Source organism: Nelumbo nucifera, chromosome 2, assembly GCF_055504915.1.
Source record: "Nelumbo nucifera cultivar China Antique chromosome 2, China Antique-T2T, whole genome shotgun sequence".
Lineage (NCBI taxonomy): Eukaryota > Viridiplantae > Streptophyta > Magnoliopsida > Proteales > Nelumbonaceae > Nelumbo > Nelumbo nucifera.
This window is the reverse complement of record NC_142650.1, coordinates 6,352,971-6,374,771: the sequence shown is the minus strand read 5'-3', so window position 1 is coordinate 6,374,771 and position 21,801 is coordinate 6,352,971. Positions and strand designations below refer to the sequence as shown.

Here is a 21,801-nt window from a genome sequence, read left to right as displayed (position 1 = left end):
TGCGAAAACAGACATGCGACCTTACTGTTGTGTTGAGTTTATTTACGGATTAAATATATGAACACCGATAACATATTCACATGCTGGAGAGAAGCATTTTAGGTTCCCTGTACATAGCAACTTTGTACACAAGAACGAAGGATGGAGATCTCTCCGAGTACCTTCAACTTTTTACAGCTACTATCTAGATATTAAATTTCTTATGCCTTGTATTTACACAACTCCCAATTGCTAAACGAAGATGGGGGCTTCTTTGTTCCCCTTCCCCCGTATTTAGTAGCTCCCTATCACCATCATCATCTGCTCACTCCAATTCTTTATCTACACCACCACCTAAACTATTAATTACAAATTCACAGTTGAATATACGTGGATGGCATGCCCCGAAGTCAAGAAAGGTGGAAAGACCCCTGTCCTTCAGTAATAGCATACAAAATCCTCTCTCTCATTCTTTCCTGCACAACATTAGATTAAGATCATTTGTACTTGTCCACAACACATTCACTCAAGCACACAGGCACAAATGAAGAGAGAGGGGGAGGGGAGAGGGGGAGTTACCTTGGAAGAATAAGGAGGAAGTTTCAGATAATTGGCACAAGTCATCACACTAGGCAAATCTCCATCAACCCACTCGCTACAGTGCTGTTGCAAGACAATAAACCCATTCGCTATAAAGTCAAGGATAAAGTCTCTCTATAGTCTGTTGGATGTTTATCACAACTTGGCTAAAAAAGAAAATAAGCGGTGGAACAAGATTAAGTTAGTTGAAGCAAACCTTGCGCACGATTGTTAGTTTTGGGTTCAAAGCAGCTAAGCCCCCTGGAGGGAGACGAGGTGCCCCAGTCACAAATTGTAGGAATGCTCGTCGCTGGTCGTGTTCAAACTCTTGTATAATTTCCAGCAACTGCAATTCAGTGAATGTGAGAAATTCCCAAAATATGATACATAGAGAAAGCGAGAGTGAGAAAATGGATACTGACATTAATCACAGGAGGACTGCTAGATGTGTAGCCATGATCAAACTTGACGTGATCCACAATCTCATTGGACTGAATAAACAAAAAGAATCATGTTCAGAATCATATAAATCCATCAACTGTAACTCAATATATAAAGCAATGGATACATACGGCCCAAGCATCCCGTTCACCACATAATAGACGCTCAAGCTCCTCTTCACTGAATATTTGTAGACTTTTAATTGGGAAGACCTGTATAATCAAGCATTTTATCATACAATGGGCTATATCCTTCGTTCTTAATAGCAATTAAAAGCATGCATTCCAATATGGCATTAATTGTTATTCAACTGAAACAGTTCATAATTTCTATATGATGTGGAATTATTTCATTGGAAACTGAAAAGAAAATAAAAATGAAAGACTTGAGAAGCTGAGCTGACTTTCAAAAACAAATTTAGGGGCCTATCTGGTCTTTCTTTTAGCAGTAAAAACCTAATCTAACTCAGTATCAAACTTTTGCAATATATCTGACACAATTTCTTGGTTAAACTGCTAACCTAATATCCACTTATCACATAAAGGGGAAAGAAAAGGCCACTCCTGAAAGAGTTTTATAATCTAAAGGTTTGATCTTCATAACAAAGTAGCTAAGACGGATGACTTTATATTCATAACAAGATAACCACTTCAAATTTATGTGGAATAGAATTCTTAGAATTCTCAATTTCCCAAATTTCCTTGCTGAAGCTAGGGCTGTCAATGGGTTGGGTTTGGGTCAGGACAGGGTGCCCCAGTCCTGAACTGATTATTAATCAGGACAAAATCATAGATAGCCCCAGAACTGTCCCCATAATCAGGATAACTGGCATCCACCTGGTAGGCCCGATTATAATGATGAATATAATTATTTATATAAATAAAACTTAAAACGTGGTTTTTGATAATACAACCTTAACAAAAATGACAGTGAATAGTAAATTATTTGTATGTTAATAAATCAAGTGTTTTTAACTAAGATTATCTTATATATTATCTATCAGAATTTCCATTTTAGATAAATATAATTAAAATTACAAGAAAAAACTAGGAAACCTTTATATGTTATTAAGAAAATAATCGGTTCAGGTCTGAAATTGGTTTGGAACAAGCAAGAACAAGAACTAGCCCAATTATTAATCAGGACAAAATCATAGAACCAGAACTGAAATAATTAGTTCAGTTCAGTTCCATGGATCAAGTAGAACTGACCCATTGACAGCCCTACCTAAGTATCCATAAGAAGGAAAAACCAAAAACTGTTGCCTATGGTATTATGGATGAATGGATGTCGAAAACACTTTTTTGATTAAGTGTAAATGGCAATCAATAAAATGATGCCAAGTCAAGGCAATTCTATCACCTTTTCCCCATTACTACTAAAACACCTTTCTCTTTTGATGTTTCTCGTATTTTTGTAGTACCCTTCAACCTGCTCCAAATTACTCCTCACTAATGCATTCATCCTTTGCTAACATGTCCAAAACAATACTGCATAAAAATGTGGCTAAAGGACTATTGTTCTTCACTAGCAGCACTCTTTACAGTAATATGAATGAGAAAAGATGGAACTTTAGAACCTCTGCCTTTGTTCCTTTTCCTCTTTCAAATGGCATGACTTCCATTATTTTTTCCAGTATACCTTCTTTAGGAGAAAATGGTAGGGAGCATTCAAACCATCACATTATTATGTATTTTATAGAAATTTTCAATATTCTAGACCCTGAAATCCTCCTCTGCCCAAACCGTCATGGCCACAGTGATTCAATGTTTCTTCAACAATATTGATACAATAGCAATTAACTTTCTCATTGTCTCTGTTCTTGTTCTAGGACTATACCATCTAGAAGGGTACCTGTCCAATTTGTTTTCATCATTTGGGTTAATCTACTATATCATTGTCCTGAAATTCAATGTGCCCAAGGCCCTCCGCTTTCTTAGACATTGTTGGCTATAGCATTGTCTTGACAGGGGTGGCACCAAATGGCATTCTTCTCCCCAAGACCAACCAATTAAATAGATTCTATAGTCTCCATATAAATCCTCCATACTCCATCTTTCTTCCATAGACCTTCAGTGTTTTTTCCCTTCTTTTTTTCCTTTCTCTTTTTACCAATATACTTCTTATTTTCCCTTCCAAAATAAATGGGCTCTGTTTTAGCTTGATGCATCAACTTCGGGGATATCTCATCCATTATCTCTACACCAGTTTTACCAAATTGACAATATCAAGATCCAGTTCATACACATGCATGCTCCATCATTTATCCACATCTAAGGAGAATATTCCATATGATACTTCCCCCCCCCGGATACAGAAAGCAGCATAGTAGGTCTCTCCACACTACAAGTGGTCCTAGGAAAATGACTTTATTGCCTTCTCCAAGGTTCAAAATATCAATATTGCATATACGGTTTTGATACACACACTTGGACATGTTAGGCAAAATCTTACAAGTCCGACAAATATATTAATAACACAATCTAGGTCTGCAATTACTATGAATAAGGTATAAACACATAAGAAATGTACACATTAATAATTTATATGAAGAGATACATTACAATCAACAATTCCAAGAGTCTAGAACATGTAGATATCATACAATAGCTTTACTAATAATACATCAAACCAGTGTTTTAAAAGGCATGGGAATCGTATGCCTGGAGGTGCTCCCAAAATGCCTTGAGGCATATGCCAGAGGCGCTGACACCTCTGAGGAGTACGCCTCCTTGTGTTCGGGAGGTTTATGCCTCTTAAATTTTGAACTACACCTCACACCTCGCGTCACGCCTCCGCGTTTTAAAACATTGCATCAAACAATGTTTGAGCTTATAATCTACTAAGAATTCTTTCTTTTCTTTTTAATCAGCAACACAGAAAACATAATTTTATTAAAAATGAAAAGATACAGAAAACAACCAGAAGTTGTGAAAAGAGAGCGACCCCATTACAGAGTTAACCCCCCAAGAAATTGCAACTGTACCCAAATTTGCTAGATCAATGAATTGTTGTTAGATCTACTAAGAATTCTTTACATTAAACTGTTCTTAGATCAATGAGCATGTTAGATCATTAATAGATCCATATTATAATTCATTCCTGCAATGAAAATGATTTAAAACATAAAAAATATTTTTAATAATTTTTTTTTTGTATTTTCCAATTGTTTTAGGGAAAAGTATATAGATCTAACAACTTTAACTGCCTATATAATAGGAGATATGTTAGCGATCCAATTTGTCAGGACAGCCTATAAAAACTGTCAAAAAGTTTGGATGGATATTGTATAGCAATTTGTTTACCTATGGCAGCTATCAGAAACTTTTAGCAATGGTCATAATTGCTGCCATAACTTTCAGTGGTGGTCATGACTGCATGGCATGAGGACCATTCCACCTGTGCTGCATACCCATGCCTTCAAATACCAATAAGATACACCTTGTATCGAGCATATTGTGTCAAAATATTTTGAACCTTGGCCTTCTCCCATTTGAAATGAATACCCACAAAGACTTCCTTAGGGATAATGTCAATGGGTCCAAGTTCGGTATGGGTTTTCCTTCACCGTAACCTGATCCTCTAATGTTTCCACTTGGAATGAAAGACCGGACTGACATGACTAAATAACATTTAATTTCCAAATCCGCTCCAACCCTATAGGGGTTCAACCCAATACAGACCTGACTCAAACCATAGTTTTTCAATTGCATTTTTGTAACACATTTTGAAAGCCAAAGAGCCATTTTTTTAAGTTGGAATTTGGTTTATGGGTTCCAAGGTGTCACTTCCTCAATAATGAGATAAGAAAAAACAAAACAAACATGAAAAGAGATCCTAAACTTTAAGAGTTTAAGGTTATGAGGTTAGAAGTTATAATAAATTATAAGAATACCATCTACATATTTAGGGGTATCATGACCCAGCATATTGGGATAGTGAAACCTGAATCTGACTTGGGTGGAAGCATCAAAACCCTAACTCGATCCTACGCCCGAATAAACATGATCCTAACCCAACATTATAGGGTCATGTCAAGCCGGGTTCACCATTTCACCCGGCCCATTGACATCCCTAGACTCTCGATATGACTTCTGGAATATAAATTCCTAGACATTATTATTAGGGAAGAATTACTCTCCTCCATACATTATCAGCCTCCTCATTATAACTCTAAAGTAACTTCCATAAGCAGAGCTAGTTCAGATGAATCCGCAGCCACCTTTGTTCTGAGGACACCACAATTCTGTTACTGCACTAGATGGTATTTCTGTATGTCCTCCAATCATAAACCAACAGCAATCAATTAACAAATTAAAAAATAAGGATGCAAATTGTCCTGGAGCCTATAAAAGCATTTTCCAGCATACCATAGAAAATTTCTGAACAAGACAACATTACTTACTTTAGATTTATGTTAGCTTTCTCCATAACCCAAAGAAATGAAAAAATGATTTAACATAGAATTACTAAAACTGACATAACCATCAGAAAGACAGTACATAATGGAACTGACCTGGTTAAATCCTGATTTAAAAGCTTCTACTTGTCTGATGATTCCACTATTCACAGTTGCATCCACAGTGAGAGAAACATATTCTTCCAAATTATCCATATTTACCTAGGAAAGATTTATTTGGAGGAATAATTTCACACTTTGGAATAACATAGTCTCTATAAAGAACAAGAACCAAATGATAAAGCATGACTTACAATTTTATTGCCAGGTTCAGAACCAAGAACATAATCTGGATATCCAGGAAGAGTAAACTCAAGGCAAAGATCTTCAATTCTGGTATCACGGAAACATGAGTCAGATATAAAATTTGTGCCTTTCTCAGAAATAGAGTTCAAATTTTTTTTTCTGTCCACAAGGGCCTGAAACTCTAGCAACGTTCTTCCAAACTCAGGTTCAAATGATTGAATATCATATATACAGAGTTCCTATAAAAAAGATGAAGAAAATCATCAAAATCATCCAAATTTAACATTATTTTGGTGAGAAGATGCAAATCAAATGCCGAGTAATTAGACAGAAAGATAACCTTTTCAAGAATAAGTTTATAGAAGGCTTTGGAGAAGGGCAAGTCCAGAACTCTTCCATCTTGTAGAGCCTTTGCTACAATCTTACCAAGAAGGACAAACTTTTTGATCACTTCTGAAACCAGTGTCTTGTCGGCACTCAATGAAGGAGACCATGGACGAGGGAAAAGTCCCAGATGAGCTGCCACAAATCCAGAACTATTATCATCCAAGCCTTTCCCCGCAGTGGGAGTACTATGATCCTCTCTCCACATACCCAGGCCAGCCTTCTGAAACTCATGACTAACCAAAGTATAAAACTCCATTGTTGGACCAAGGCCTGTACCAACTTCTTCACTGTATTCCACTTCAAGAATAGCTTTATGATTGGCATACAGATCCATCATCTGTGCCGCAGAATCTAGAATGTGGCTTCGGCGAACTTGGAATTTTTTACGAGGCAGCAGAACAGCATGTTGTTGTCTATCATTAGAGGTATTAGAGTTACTGGTGGCTGATTGCGGCCATGGATGGGGTTGAACTCGTGAGGAACCAAATGCCTTCAATTGGAAGTACCTGCATTTTGACTCAAAACCGAACAGAAATGGGCATGCAGCCATTAACTGGGCACACCAAGAAGGCATTCCACCAACAGACACAGCCAAAGGATCCCGCATTTGCTGTTCCAATTTTTCAGTTAACTTACAACTTACAAACTCAGATTGGGGAAGTGAAGGGACGTTCACCCTCAAATCATCAAAGTTATTGCTTCTCCCCTCAGCAAAAGCACATCTTCTTTCATGAGACATTAGATGAAATGCAGACCTGTTTAAGCCTTCCAAGCTTTTTAGCAAAACTAGCATATCATAGGTAGGATTTGATTTCTCCAAATCACAAGGAAGTTTAGAAACCAACATTCCAGACAAAAATGGAACATCTTTCCAACAAGTCCCAAGCTTATTCAATGCAGAAGAAATGGAAGACCCATGACAACTATCTTGAGAATCACATTTTTCTAGGTCTGTGGCTTTTCTGTATGTTATTTTGTATACTTGATTCCAGAATTTTGGGCCCACAATCATATCATTTTCTGCCTTTACATGCTGATTCAGAATTTCTTGATAGAGTGTTAATGCCCGATCTAGCTTTCTCCCTTCAAGGTGAAATACCAATTTAGTTGGATCATCACTGTTACCACAGGATGTGGGACACTTTCTACCTTCCATACATTCTTTACCACTAGATGTAGAAGTGGAGGCACTAGCTGCACAGAATGCAAAGATTCTTCAAAATGTAAGCAATCATAATAACAAAATCTAAGCAAACTTTTCTACCCAGTAAGGCAGAAAAACCAAGGCAACATAATTAAAATGTTTTTTATATAGTTCAGATTAAGGCTGGTTTGAATTGAATTCTAGATCATCCTACAATTCAAGAGAATTACCATTACTAGAATCCACTAGTTTCAAATCACTATCCATCTCTGGTGAATATTGCAAATCTTGTATTCTAGAGCCCTGAAAAACAATGTAGCAAGTAGCAAATGAGGATGGCAATCTACCTTGGAAACAAGTACATATGGATAACACAGTAAGAAGCTAGCAGTAAGTGGAAACATCAAATGAAACTAAAATTGCAGATTATTTACTGGTGTTTATTAAAGAAGAGATTCACTTACAGGCTCCGTATGCACTAAATGTGAAGTTGTTGGATTGCCTTCTATCATATCAACTGCTCGTTTGATTGGAGGAGACATGTTACCTTGATTTTCCTGCACAAATTAGAATTGCTGATTATAAAACTGATCGTACCGGTATATGACCAAGAAAATATAATAAAAATGCAAAAACTCCTGAATCTAAAATCCTAAATTTTCTGTAGCATATATCTGCAGACCAAGTGTATGAGGATAACCTGGACCTCTGGCACACCAGAAGATATGCTGTTAATCTCCCCTACAAAATTTAGATCCTTGCCTTGAGGAGATCTTGTATCAGAAGGTAGTGGAAGAAGTACACTTTTACACTGAACCAAAGGCTGACAAACTGATGTATGGTGTTCATCTGTAGTTCCACTAATTTTAGGCCACAGAAACCCTTCAATGGCATCGAATGAAGTAAAAGGTTCAACAGTTAGAATATCTCCAGGGTAATTACATAGACATGCCTCACCCTCTTCCTTCACGAAACGAACTTTAAAACATGGATGCATTGTGCAATGCCCACTTGGAATACTAGCATAGGTGTTTCTTGACTTGGAAACATGGTTCAGAATAACAGGGAAATCTTCCAAGGAAGAAAATGCACTTAGTAATTTCTGTGTTAAATTTGCAAGGGGCATGTCCTTCCAAAACCCACCCACCGACATCAAAGAAAGCATAGAAAACATCTCAAACCTCTTCAATACAAAATGATATTTTATGGATATGACATTCTGATCCACCTCTTCTTTCATATGCTGACCACAGGATAAGTAATTTACTAGTGATTTCACTATTCCACTTTGAATAAACTCAAAAGTGGACATGGGTTCCCCTCCATTCAGCTCAATCATTATTTGATGCAATATACCATATAAGCACTCTTCATGTTGGTCATTGGTAAAATCATTCATGGGAATATTCACCTTATCAATCAACAGGGTACAAATAGTTCTGAGCTTCTGAAGAGTTTCTGTCATTCCTATTTTAGAGTCATGAGATTCTGTAGCAAAGTAGGTGGCTTTGATCTTCTTTGCTAAAGTGTAAACAGAGTTCCTTTCAAGTTTGCAGTTTCCCTTTTCTGAAGATGAAGGAAACTGATCACTATCAAGTGCATAGCATAAGCATCTAGGATCATCCCTTGCAGCTAACTTTTGGTTTGAACCAGATGAGAGCTCAATATCAGTAGATGTTGGAAACATGATCTCTGGAGATCTTTCTGGCATTAAAAGTGCATCAATGGAATAAACAACACCCTCCTTCACAAAGGAGCTAAAGCAAGCATCAGGAAGTTTTTCCAAGACAGTCTTGGCAATCTTCAGAGCTGAGATCAGAATATGGTGATCCTTTCGTGCAAATACACCAGCCAGAAAACTGCCACAATGATCCCAGATTAAAGTAGTTAGCTTCAGTTCAAAGTTCATCACATTTAGGCATCTGGGACAAAGAAACCTCCTTCACCTTGAAATGTTGGTATTCTTAAGCAAGTCAAGAAGCATGTCAGATCTACTGAAATAAACCAACTTGTTGATAACAGAAAGGGAACCATAGCAAACATATGAATTTGCACCAGAGTTAACAACCTGTCCCAAGGAAGGAAGAAAATGTTACTGAACTATGGAAGGGAAAAGGGAATCACCAACTTTAGATGTCAATGAACTAACCTGTATCAAGACAGGAAGAATGTCTATCCTGAACTGTTGCAGAAGTTCAGGCTGATCCACCAGAATCCTTTCCTTATCTGAAACTAGAGGAATATCTTCATTATTTCTAGGCAAAGGAGGGAGAAGGACATTTAATAGCTTAATAACTTCATGCACCTGCAGAGAAAGAATGGCAGTTCTTTTCACTTTGTTTCAGTCTAATGTAAAACCATCTTTCCATGCTCAACATAAGAAAGACCAGAAATAAAGATAAAAATTAAGGAAAATTGTAGTAAAAGTAAAATTAAGTAATTCAAAATTTCTGCATACTGAAAATCTGTTTTCAGAAAAATTCTATAGAGCAGATTGAATGGAGGGGATTGGATGTAACCCTGATCCTGAGAGTAATGTCCAATCCATTTGGGAAGTCAGACCACTGTTTTTCTTTTCCATGGGCAATCATTTTCTCCTTTTTTTATTTAGGTGCTGTTTGAGAAGTCTTTAGGAAGATCTTCCGACAGCCTAGATGGCCAAGACGTAATGAGCTTTTGGGGTCTTGCCTTTAAAGATCTAGGCCATTTGGTAAGTATCCTAGTCTACCATGATCTATAGAGCTGTTAAATGAAAGATTTTAGGTGCAGAAAGACAGGAATTTTCATTTAAAGCTTTCAGATTTTTAGCCATTTTGGCCATTTTTTAGGGCATATATTTTTCTGGCTTCCTGTCTTTCATTGGAAAACAGAGAAAGACCAAAATTTGGTCTTCCATGCTTTGAAAAGCCTGGAAGACCACACAAAAAGACTTGCCAAATGTCTCATTTTTTTTAAGGACTGTAATAAGGGAATATAAGCATGAAAGACAAGGGGCATCTTCCTCGTGGAAAACCATTAGGGAGCCCAGAAAGATCCTACATGTTCCCCTTCTTGACCTCCATTTATGGGACAAATTTTAGCCCAAAAAAACTTGACAAGCATTCACAAGAAGGCCTTCTTTGTAGGCAGGTTTTAAGTTATATATATGTAACTTTGAATGGCTAATATTAATTAGGGAAATCACCATAACCAAGAAGGGGAAAAAAGCTGATTTGAACTGCAAGATTGAACATGTGAGGACAGTCAACTGCCCATTTGATAGGGCTGCTGGCTGCTGCAAACAAATTGGATTGAATTTTGATAGAGGTTCATCCAAATCTGATTTGTTTACATATCTGGATATTTGATTCAAATCTGATTCAATAAGAATATCAGTAAATCTGTATAAAATTTAGCATAAATTTACAAAATAAAATATAAAACAAAAGATGGACCATAAATAGAAAATATGTTTACCTAAATCTCAATTCCAACTTGATAATAGAGAATTTAAATATAAAAAATGGATACCTTTAATATATGTGTATCTGTAATTGGATTGGATCCAATCCTATCAGATTGAATCCGTGTATCTGTAATTGGGATAAATCCATTCTGCATTGAATGAAGCCATATCCAAATTTGATTTAATTAATAAATGGATCATGTTTTCAGAACTGATTCAATCTGGTTATGGATAAATGGATATCTAAATCCAACTTGAACAAATTGGATTATATCAGATCAATTTGCAACCCCACCACTTCATAGTTTGTATTGGCTACACCATTCCTCTAAGTGGAAAAAACTAGGTAGCATGTAGGAAGCTCCCTACTTTTCATTATGGGGCTAAACAACGGGGGGTAGCCCATCTCCCATCCCCATAACCCCCCACACCCTAGTGGCAGTGGGATTTAATCCCAGGTCTCTGATACAAGTCAGAGAACCTACCAACTGAAACACCATCAGTTGGTAGGAAACTCCCTACTTGACCCAATTAGGAAACCATTGCCAGAATTTGAAAATTAAGAATTTTCCTTTACTGTTGGATTGACACTCAATATGCACAACAAAAGCATGTTGATGCAATAAGATGTCACTTGACTACAAGGTAGAGTCCTCTTGCCAAATTTAGAAAGCCAGACTAAGGAGGGGAAAAAAGGAAAATAGGGACTGGTTAGCCCAATCCCATTTGTGTAGAGATTTAGTTAACTGGGAATTTGACTCAAAAATAAAGGAAAAGAACACAAATTATTGATGGAATGGAGAGCTTTTCTTCATGTTGACACATCCGGTTTGGCAGCTACATCCATTTTCACTATAGCTAAGTTGAATATGCAAGTGGATAACTGCTGTGAATTTGAGGAGCTTAATCTTGTCGTGGATATATAGGATGTGTCTGTCTCTGTCCAGACTTTTCAGAGGCATCGCTCCCAAGTTGGATAGAAAATTGGTTTGGGAAGTGCATGAATTATCAAGCATTTGGAAGAGTCATGATGAGTTTTTTTAAGAGACATTAAGGGGTGAACTATGTCTAATGAAGGAACAAACAACACTGGAGGAGTTCCAAGGCTATATGGATGATGGATCTAGGAGAAGCGCACACAGTTGATAAATAAAAGAAGCAGAATTTAGATTGGCAAAAAAGTGTTTTGTCTAGGCATATAGAGGAAGATTGCAATAACATTCATTGAGTAATGGTCAAAGAATGTTTGAGACTTCTTGTTCTGATCAATTGGAAGCTGTGTACATTTTTTTTATCAAGATTAGTCCAGCCAAATGAAGAAGCTAGCTTAATCCCTGGAAAACTGTCAGCAGCTTAGCCCTTAAACTGCATTTGGTTGCAAAAAAGAAAAAGAGTAACAGGAAAGCAAAATATGAAAGAGAGTGGCTTTCCTTAGTTTAGCTGACAAGGGAAACCAAAAGAGAAAACAAAGTTAAGACAAAATAGAGACTACAGAGATAAATTTTTCTCTTTACCATATTTTTATTTTCTCTATGAAGAGATAGAGAAAGCAAAGGAAAAAGAGTGGAGACTGAATAGAAGCAAAACTGGCTCTACTCCTGAAGCTCAAGAAATGGAAACAACCTCGTCTCAAGGTAATCCACCTCTAACCGGCCAAGGCTAAATTGTAAGCTCTCTTCATCACCATTTAAAGCAATTCAAAGGTGGTCAAACATAAGTTTTCAATAGAAATTGAGATTTGGAAAGAGCTTGACATTTTGGACAATTATCTATTTTTATAGTATTTTATGGGTATTTTTTAGGTCAAGACCACTATAGGCAGATACTATGTGGTAGTGGAGTGCTGAATTGCTTAGGTGCAAAAAACCCAAAAGAAGAATGCTCTTTACCAAATAATAATGAATCTCATATCAAAATGTCATAAATTTTTATATCCAAAAGGGAGAGTATGCTGGTTAGCAGTTCCTTTAGCTGTTTTGTGGGCCATCTGGTCAGAAAGAAACTTGTGGATTTTTAAGCAAAAAGATTCACCAGATTCTGTGGTAGGGCTATAGAGGTGTTAAGGAGCTGGTTGTCAATACATTTTGTATTTAGAAATGATACATTGTCTTCTTCTATTTTGAATATAGACTTTTTTGGAGGGCTTAAAGTTCTTGTAAGTACATACTATCATGTACGGCCTCTTATAATCAATGCAAATTTTACTTTACCTGTTTCAAAAAAATATATATCCAAAAGACAATAGCATCTTAAATATCAATTAAATATTTCAAACAACATTGTAATATAATAAATGTCTAATAAAGTGTAAAAGTGACGATAAAAAAACAAGTTTTAATGAAGTAATTGCATATGAAAAACTACAAAGCACTAAATAATTATGAAGACTGCATACAATTGCAACTTGAACATGCTACTAGTGCTGTAACAGAAATTTGAAGAAGATAAAGCTTAGGCACTCAAAAAAATTTGAGAGAGAGAAAGAGAGCTCCCCCTACAAAATCTCTCATATTTTTATGTTTTAATAGTGAAACCAGCATTTACATGCACTCTCTTAATAGGAGAAGTGTCCATGTTGGGCACAAATCATAATCCAACACTAAATGGATTCTTGAGGGTCATTTCTACATAATATTTTTCCTTTTCTCCTTGTATGATATAAACAAATAGCACAATGAACTCCACGTTTTCTATATAACATTATTAAGCAATGAAGGCACATTTATAGACTTTTCCTGAAAGAATATAATGTAATAATTCAAAACAATATGTAGGGTGTTCATGGGTCGGTCCGGTTCAGTTGCAGGCTGTTGGGTCAACTGAATCGACTTGGTCGGGTTGGGGAATTGGCCACCCAAAACTGACCGACCATTACTGAAAACCGGAAAACTCGGGCCATAACAGTTTGTGTTGGTTTATCGGTTTGGTCAGTCGGTTCAAAAGACAGCCCAGAACTAATTTTTTAAACTAGGAAACATGATATGATTGGATAAAAAATTCAAAACCGTTAATTAATATTTGCAGCAGTATATGTATAGTGGGGTCAGGTCGGTTCTGGTCAGTTTAAACACAGCCAAACTGAAATAGACCCAACCTCTCGAGTTAGAATACTGCACGAACCGAAGCTGACCAAAAATAGTTGAAAACCAACCAACTCAGGTTGAGTTGGGTCAGGTTGGTCAGTAATCAGTATGGTTGGTTTGATCAGTCTTATTAACTGCCCTAACAATATGGACTATTTTTAAAAGTTCATGTTTTCTATAGATGTGTCTTCAAGTCTTTTATCTTTTAATCTTTTAAAGTTGGATTCCTGGACAGGTAGGTATTGGATTCTGATTCCTGTATCCATGTCCAAGCAACACTGATTAAAACCCTAAAATAAAGCATAAAGAATGTGAGTTTAACATTCTAATAACATACATTCATGTTAACAATATGATTCATGGCATTTAAGCTAGACACCCCCAAAGGGAACCTTATTGCCTGGCTGGGATTTGTGGAAATAAGTGTTCTTACATTATGGACTTGGTGCTTGTATTGAAAGAAAATGAAATGAAACTGGGATTGATGTTTTACTTGAGGCACACACGAAATTAATAATGATAAACTAATCTACCAATCTACATTAGATTATCAAAATTTTAGATTCCAATTATCCAAGTAGTTCTCTCTTCAAGAGCTGGATAGCAGAAAAGCATACAGTTTTCTCGCATGTATTATAAACTTAGATTGACAAGCAATACACAAATGTTTAAAGTTCCACTGCCCTAGAACAATATCAGATGAAGAGATTTATTTAAACTTAAAAATGTAATAATCAAATTGTAATGCAGAAGCAGCCAAAATGGGGAAAATTTTATGCTGAATAAAACCTGACTAGAGTGCATGTCACCAATATGAGGATGAGGCATGCCATGTGAGAGTTCATAAGTAGCTAAGATCTGCTTCAGGGTACTGCTTATATTAAGCTCAATAAGGGTCCTGACAGCTAGAACAGAACCAGATGCAAGTCTGGCAAGCAGTCCAATCAAACCCTGAAAATCAATATGAGCAAAGATCAAACACCTTTGACAAAGATAACAGCCAGACAAGTAAGGAACAAATTAAAATCAGGAACTGCAAATTAGAAGCTCCATACAATGTAAATTGGTTGGCTGAGGGTAGTCCGACTATTTAAGGCTACAAGATGTGAGACTTGATGAATCACCCCATGCTTGCAGAGTTCATCTAACATGTCAGAGGAGTGACCGACCCGCTCCACTATTCTTATCAAGCAAATAGCAACACTCTCTACAAGCTGTATTATTCATAGAAGTGACAAACAAAATGTTAAGAACAACAATATGGCAATACTAGAGTAATAACAAACACTCAAGAAATAATATATAAACAGAAGGGTAGACAACAAGGAACACTCAAATAGAATATAACATAGTATACCTTCCGGTCCTCATACCGGAGAAGATTGCACAAAATGGGCACTGCCTCCATGAAAGATGAAGAACAATCAGAGGGTAGCTTCTTGCATATATTGGCAACAGTGGAAAGTGCAACTCTCTGATGCCAATGACAAAGAATAAGACCAATAAACCATATGTTCATCTCTAAGCATCTAATGAGATGCAAGGAGAAAATGCAATAGAACTCATTCCTCAATAATAATATAAAGGTTATAACTGCTTTACTCAAGTAAACAAGAGTAGAACCAATTTACTCACCTGAACACTAGTGGAGAAGAAGTCAATATAGTTCAAAACGGCCATGATTGCCCCTGCTTGTGAGCATGCAAGTGGATGATCACGGGAAATCTTCTCCAAGGCTTGCAGACACTGCAGTAAAAGCAATGAAAGAACATTGGATTCTAATCACTATATGGACATTTACATGTATATTAATCTCATATGGTAATCAAATAAGGGTGAAAGACTCCAGTAGTGTCAACGGAGCGTGCCTGTTCGGCTAGGTCCATGTACTCAATGGCCATTAATCGTGCGCAAAGGGCAGGAACTGCATCATGTCGTACAAGAAACCCAGATGACCGAGGCAGCACGTCACATAGGTAAGTAATAGCTCTGACAGCAAGAAGCATTATGTCCGGATTGCTCTCGTTCTTAGCCAAATTGACAAGAATCGGAGCAAATGAGTCTGCAGTAAAACTGGAGAGCGAGTCGTCTGTACAGAAGGAGAGGACATCGCAGAGTTCCGTAAGGGCCACAACCTGGCTGGAGGGTCCAGCATCATCAGCTAAGCTCGACAAGATTCTCTTGAATTTGGCTTGGTCACTGGACGATCTCCGAGGATGATATTCACGGAAGCTCCTGTGTCTTTGTTCTGGGTCATCCAATCCATCGGAATCACAAGACCCATAAGCAGAATCCTTCTCGGCTTCTCCTTCGGATCGACCGGAGACTGAAGCAGAGGATGAAGTCTCCATCTCGCAGTCAGGTGCTTCAGAGGCAGAGTTGGTAGAAGCCATCTGGGTTTGAACAGATGAACTCGAAGAACCGGGCTTGAAGTCCGACGAGCTGCAAGCTCGCTTATCTGCGGGCAATTGATCTACCAGCTCTGCTCGCTTCCGCCCCCGGCTTTCCATTGAATTTAATTCCTAGCTTCAAGGCTAGGAAGAAGCGTTTCAATAGAATTCAAACCCTGCACGACTCAAGTTGCAATCAGGAGTTGGAGAATAACCTCCTAAACAAGGATTGCCAATCCGAGTAGAACTCTTATATGGTCCAACGATTGAAACTTCAACACAGAACCACCAAACCAATGCGAAACAGCGAATGCAGTAGGAACATATGGAAACTGAAATAGAAATTCATACTTTTCCCATTATTTAAAGGTCAATCAGATTGATCAAACTGAATCACCTAATCAGGAAACTAGGAGAAGGACATCAAAAAACAGAGGAGAAAAAAGACGCCGATAAAAATTTTGCACCACAGGCAACATTAAACAATCATCGAGCCATCAAAGAGAGAGAGAGATACTAAACACATCAGAATCGGCGATCGTCGAAGTAAGAAGAAAAGAAGATAATCGAATAAACAAAGACAATCGACTCCGAGAACATTTTGCAGAACAATCAAACTAAGGCTCCTCCGATCATATTAAGAGAAAGGAAACACCTAAAAAGAAAGTAAAAACATACAAATTCGTTCTTCATCTGTTTAATAATTATCATACCTATATTGTTCTGGTTTGCTATTTTCTCCTTTGATCTTCGATTGTGCTGTTTTAGGGTTTGCCTTCTCTGGCACTGTTTTTTTTCTGTTATTTTATCTTCTCAGTTTCGTGTTTTCAGTTTAGAAGAGATTATAATAAATGAAATGGAAGCTCGTGACGATAAGAAGTAGTGTTTTTTCGGAGAACCGAATTCAATGGAAGTAGAGAGTTTGCACCGCCATTCGCATCTCAGTCGGACGGCCTCGCAGAATCCTGTTACGAGTCACTGCTGCAATATATATCTTGTTATTTCTACTACGAAGTACGATCTCATTTTCTATATGCATCATGCACCTGATGCACATTAAGGACAAAACCCTGCATCTCTATGGCCGTACACGTGTATCCATCCTTCATGATTCCCATCTCTATCGCCACGTGTCTTGGCTAAGGAACAAATGATTGATGGTGCATCGTTTCTCATTAGAGGAGAGATGCATAGCATGTTTTCTCTCTTTAAACCGTATACGTACGATGTGATCAGTTCTTCCTGATATTCCGTGAGTTATTAATTATATATTACGTCATCTCGCTTGGCACACGGGAAGGTATGTGTACACAGAAACAGTATCCTTTAAACGGGTCGGGTAGATGGACCGAGAAAACTTTCCACTTCCGGGTTTCAAGGGACTGATGGATGAGGTGGCAAATTAGAACAGTCAGTTGGCCATTGGAGATCCACGTGGAAAAATATAACTTTGTCTTAAGGTTTGAGACGAGCCTAGAGTGGGTGACCTGGAAAATCCATGGAGCCTGGCTGGTCACTGGTGGAGCAGGCCAACCAAGGTGGGTTTGATAGTTGACACCGTTCTGCTGCCTTAACGTTTAAGCTTCAAAAGGTGCCACATCAGATTCCACTTAAATCTTTTCTACGTTAGTGGTAAAAGAGAAACGGGCCTGTTTGAATAATTATTTTTTGAGTCTTTGGCTCAAGCCAAAAAAGTGTTTTGAGTGCAGTAATAATTGCTCTTAAAAACTTAACAATCTGAAACCAAAACACTTTCCACTTACTGCTTTTGTCTTTTTGAAAAGTCGATACAGTGGAGACCCGCATGACAAAACAAAACTTTGGATTGAGGTATGAGATGAACCTAGAATCGATGACTTGGCAAATACATAGAACCCAATTGTGAGTCCAGATCTATAGCGCTCCTCACACCGAAGCTTTAAAAGATACTAACTACATCAGTTTCCACTTGGATCTTTTCTACTAAGTGGTATAAAAGAAATTAGACTCTGTTTTCATAAACTTTTATTTTATATGGAAAATAAATATTTTTTGAGTGTTCAAATAACAATTGCTTTTGAAACATAAAGAGTCTAAAACTAAAACATTTTTAAACCCCAAAACACAAAGACTCTGTTCATTTGGGAGGGCTTTCACAGTTTTACATAGCGATTCTGGCTAACTGGCTTTATGAGGTGAGCCCCAACCAGACAGCATATAAATAGTGTTTGGTGAAAATCCTAAAAATCAAAAATAATTTAATTAAAAACAAAAATTAACCAAAACCTCAGCCTTCCGAAACAAGCCCTAAAATTGGGGCTTTATGCTTTTATGCTTTAAAAGCACAAATCTTGAAACGTATCTTAACGCAGCCCTATTTGGTGTTGACTATTTTGTTTTATAACATTTGGCGCTGTATATTTGAGGCAAGTATAGACTGTGGTGTCAATAAAGCACACGATATGCTCAAATAGTCAAATGATCCTATTAATGGGTAACCAGCATAGCCTGATGCCATTTTTACCTAGGGTTTCCGGTTTCATAATCATCAAATTGACAATCCCTCCATGATAGGGTGATGCAACATTTGTAGTACCTTATGTGGCACCTAAATTATCCATTTAACTTCTTACATGACGCCTGACTCCGGGGCTTACCAAACATATTTGACGAGAGCATCGATCTGCTGCCAACAAAAAAGTGCGTTTAGCACACTGACATTATAATATCTGGTCATACATTAAGAACATCTCCCATTTTCTTATATAGAGTTGTAAAACGGGTCATGCCGCCTGTGGCCTAGCATGGTCCAACACAAAAAATGCGGGCTGTGCTGTGTTAGGGGTTTTATGTTCATGGGCTGCCATGGCACGACATGATTGTACATGTTGTGCCACCCATAGCTCGCATGCCAGCATGACCTATGGCATGGCCCGGCCCACCCGAGAAACTAGTCGTTGGGGTACCCTTAACCCCTCCCAATGGTTAGTTTTAGTTTTTTTGGTTTTTTTTACAAAAATACTCCCTCCATAGCTATATAACAGCTATTTAGGTAAAGTGATAAATATCTTTATTTTGACCAAAATATCTCTCTCAACAACTAAAAAATGACTAATTTTTAGGGCATTTTGGGCAATTGAATTATTTTCAATTTCTATAAGTAACCCTATTCTCATCACACTAATTCAGCAATTCTCTTCTCAGTTCTCGCACAGTAGTTATCTCTCAGTCCCTCATCTAAATTATCATACAATCTCGTACTGTCATACACTTAGGCAGTTAGGCATTTAGCGATTTAGGAGGCTTTGAGAGTCTTCAACCATTGAAATCAAGTTGAGATTATGAATCGGTAATCCAACCATCTGGGTAAGTGCAATTAAATTAATTTTTATTTTTTTACAATTAAAAAAATGATCAATTTCTCCTCCCGAAACCAATTCCCCAATAGTAAATTCATTAGCCTGATTTGGAAAATATTTAAAATAGAGGAGGTTCGACCCAGGCCCAAGGCCCGGCATAGTCTACAACTTGCCCAACCCAAGCCCATGGCATGACATGGGCCTACACGGGCTCAGGTCATAGGCCATGCCAGGTAGAGCCCCAAATTATCACAAAGAAGGGAGGCATGACCCAAGATGGCCCGTTTGACAGCTCTACTTCTATAACACATTCATGGAGACATTTCTAGTGTGTGATTGAATGCCATGTTGTATTAACATGTATTTTACAACCAGCAGGTCCCATCATATTTAATTGGTACAAAAAATGTTTATATATGCATATATGTATATACAATCTATTATATTATTGTCATGCAAAGAAATCTTATGACTAATCTAGACTATTCATATGATGGGAAAGCCTTTGGATTCGCCATACTTTGGAATCCGGCAGTTCACATCAAGCTTAGTAAAACTTTGTATTGGAGTTTATGTCCAAATAATAACCTTCTAATTTTCATTATTTAAATGTAAAAGGTAGCCATGTAAGAAAGCTTATCTAGGGCAGTGGCAAGGTTTTCTTTGGAATGAAATATTTTTCCATTATGATGGGCAAAGAAAGGAATTAGGGATTCCTTTTGGACCCCAAACTAATTTGACATCAATGTTTCATGGATAATTTTTTGTTGTGTGGATGTAATGGTGTCCTAGGTTCGCTTATACCCTTCATTAGATGACTTTATTGGCAGATCCATGCTCTTTACTCTTTTTTATTTCTTCAAATAAACAATTATTATCATAAAATTAACTTGTTTCTCCAAATTTTGTTTTGCCATTTATTGGCGAATTGACTGAATTGCTGGAACATGACAAACTGCTGGGACAATCAAATGGATTAGTTTTGGACTCTCACCCCAACCACCACTATAAAAATCTTGCCAAATCTCTCTCTCTCTCCTTAACCCAAATTGTAAAACTGCCAGCCTTAACCCAACTTCATGATATTGGATATGGGCTGAGCTCTGGATGCAAATTGTAAGCACAACTAAAATAAACCATTATTTGTACATGCCATCCAAACAGAGTGTTAAACATGAAGGTTAAAACTAATTTAAAGCAGAAAACAATTTGGTTTTTCCTTGAAGGCAATAAGGTAACTTTACTTCAATCCGAGGCCGATGAATCCAACCTGAGAGTAAAAGGAAAGTACACGTTAGAGGTTATAGGTGTTATCTCATGTGTGGAGACTCTGACGGTCAAGTTAATCAAGTGCTTAAGAGAAATCAGCCCAGACTTGAGACAAGGGCTCAGATGAAGTCTTTTGAGAACAAAAATGCAGGAAAGCAAGAGTGAACAAGATGCCCTTACCTTCAGTTGGGTACCCCCTTTTACACTTGACCTTGCCATGGCCAATGCCACATGATGAGATCCTGGGCCTTGCCATGTGCGTGTACATCAATAGAGTATATGAAAAGTCCAATCAATAGATGGCATTTAGCGAAAGTTAGAGACTCAAAGGTTCAATGCCTCAGCCAAAATTGGCAAATATGCATTCATGTATTAAAATTATCCCCCCCCCCTCCCCCCCGCACCCCTTGCAAGTTGCAAAAGTTGTTTCCTTATTTTAGAATATATTATATTGTGAACAATGGTAGGGCTGCAAATGGATGTGCTTAGGTTCAAATTTGATATGTAAATAGGGATGGCAATTTTCCCCATAAAATCGGAGCAGGTTTTCCTCGACTCTAAACAAGGACGGGGCGGGGATGGGAAAAATAATTTTTCCTCGAGCCGGATACGGGGTGGGGACGAGTTTTGTATATAATTCTCGGAACCCAAAGGTAAATTAGTAAAATATCTTTAGGTTTAATATTGATATTTAAAATATCTCTAAGTTTTCCCTAAATTTTTAAAATCCCAGGATTCCATAATTTTATTTTTGAATTACCCCTAAAATATTATAATTTAATTCTAAAATACCCCTGAATTCCTATATCATATGTATAAATTGTACATAAAATAGATAATTTTTAAGTAATTGTCTTGAAACGGGAAAAATTAGGGGATTCCCCATCCCCAATGGAGAATGAATGCCCCGCCCCACCCCGCCACCGGGGATGGGGTGGGTACAGGGCAAGGTATCATGACTTCGGAGCAAGGACAGAGAGGAGGTGCCCTGCCCCAAACCCGCCCTGTTGCCATTCCTATATGTAAATATTTGGTTCAGCT

General features: G+C 37.5%; 1 protein-coding gene across 4 annotated transcripts; it reads right to left on the bottom strand.

Moving 5' to 3' along the window:
* Positions 1-54: 54 nt before the first annotated feature.
* Positions 55-17,115, bottom strand: UPL4 (ubiquitin-protein ligase 4). Of its 4 annotated transcripts, none has more exons than XM_010255201.3 (19): positions 16,867-17,115; positions 15,632-16,329; positions 15,399-15,509; positions 15,121-15,237; positions 14,819-14,977; positions 14,553-14,714; positions 9,385-9,540; positions 9,182-9,303; positions 7,936-9,094; positions 7,700-7,792; positions 7,466-7,538; positions 6,045-7,285; positions 5,713-5,943; positions 5,516-5,620; positions 1,131-1,211; positions 981-1,049; positions 776-904; positions 559-642; positions 55-455 (listed from the first exon to the last, which is right to left on the bottom strand). In XM_010255201.3, the coding sequence occupies exons 2-19, from the start codon at positions 16,271-16,273 to the stop codon at positions 390-392; spliced, it is 4,800 nt and encodes a 1,599-aa protein (XP_010253503.1). In that variant the 5' UTR covers positions 16,274-16,329; positions 16,867-17,115; the 3' UTR covers positions 55-389. The 4 variants fall into 4 exon arrangements, with proteins under 4 accessions (XP_010253503.1, XP_088753778.1, XP_010253502.1 ...); XM_088897652.1 differs by having other exon boundaries at positions 8,647-9,094; XM_010255200.3 differs by having other exon boundaries at positions 15,632-16,485; positions 16,867-17,114.
* Positions 17,116-21,801: the final 4,686 nt, after the last annotated feature.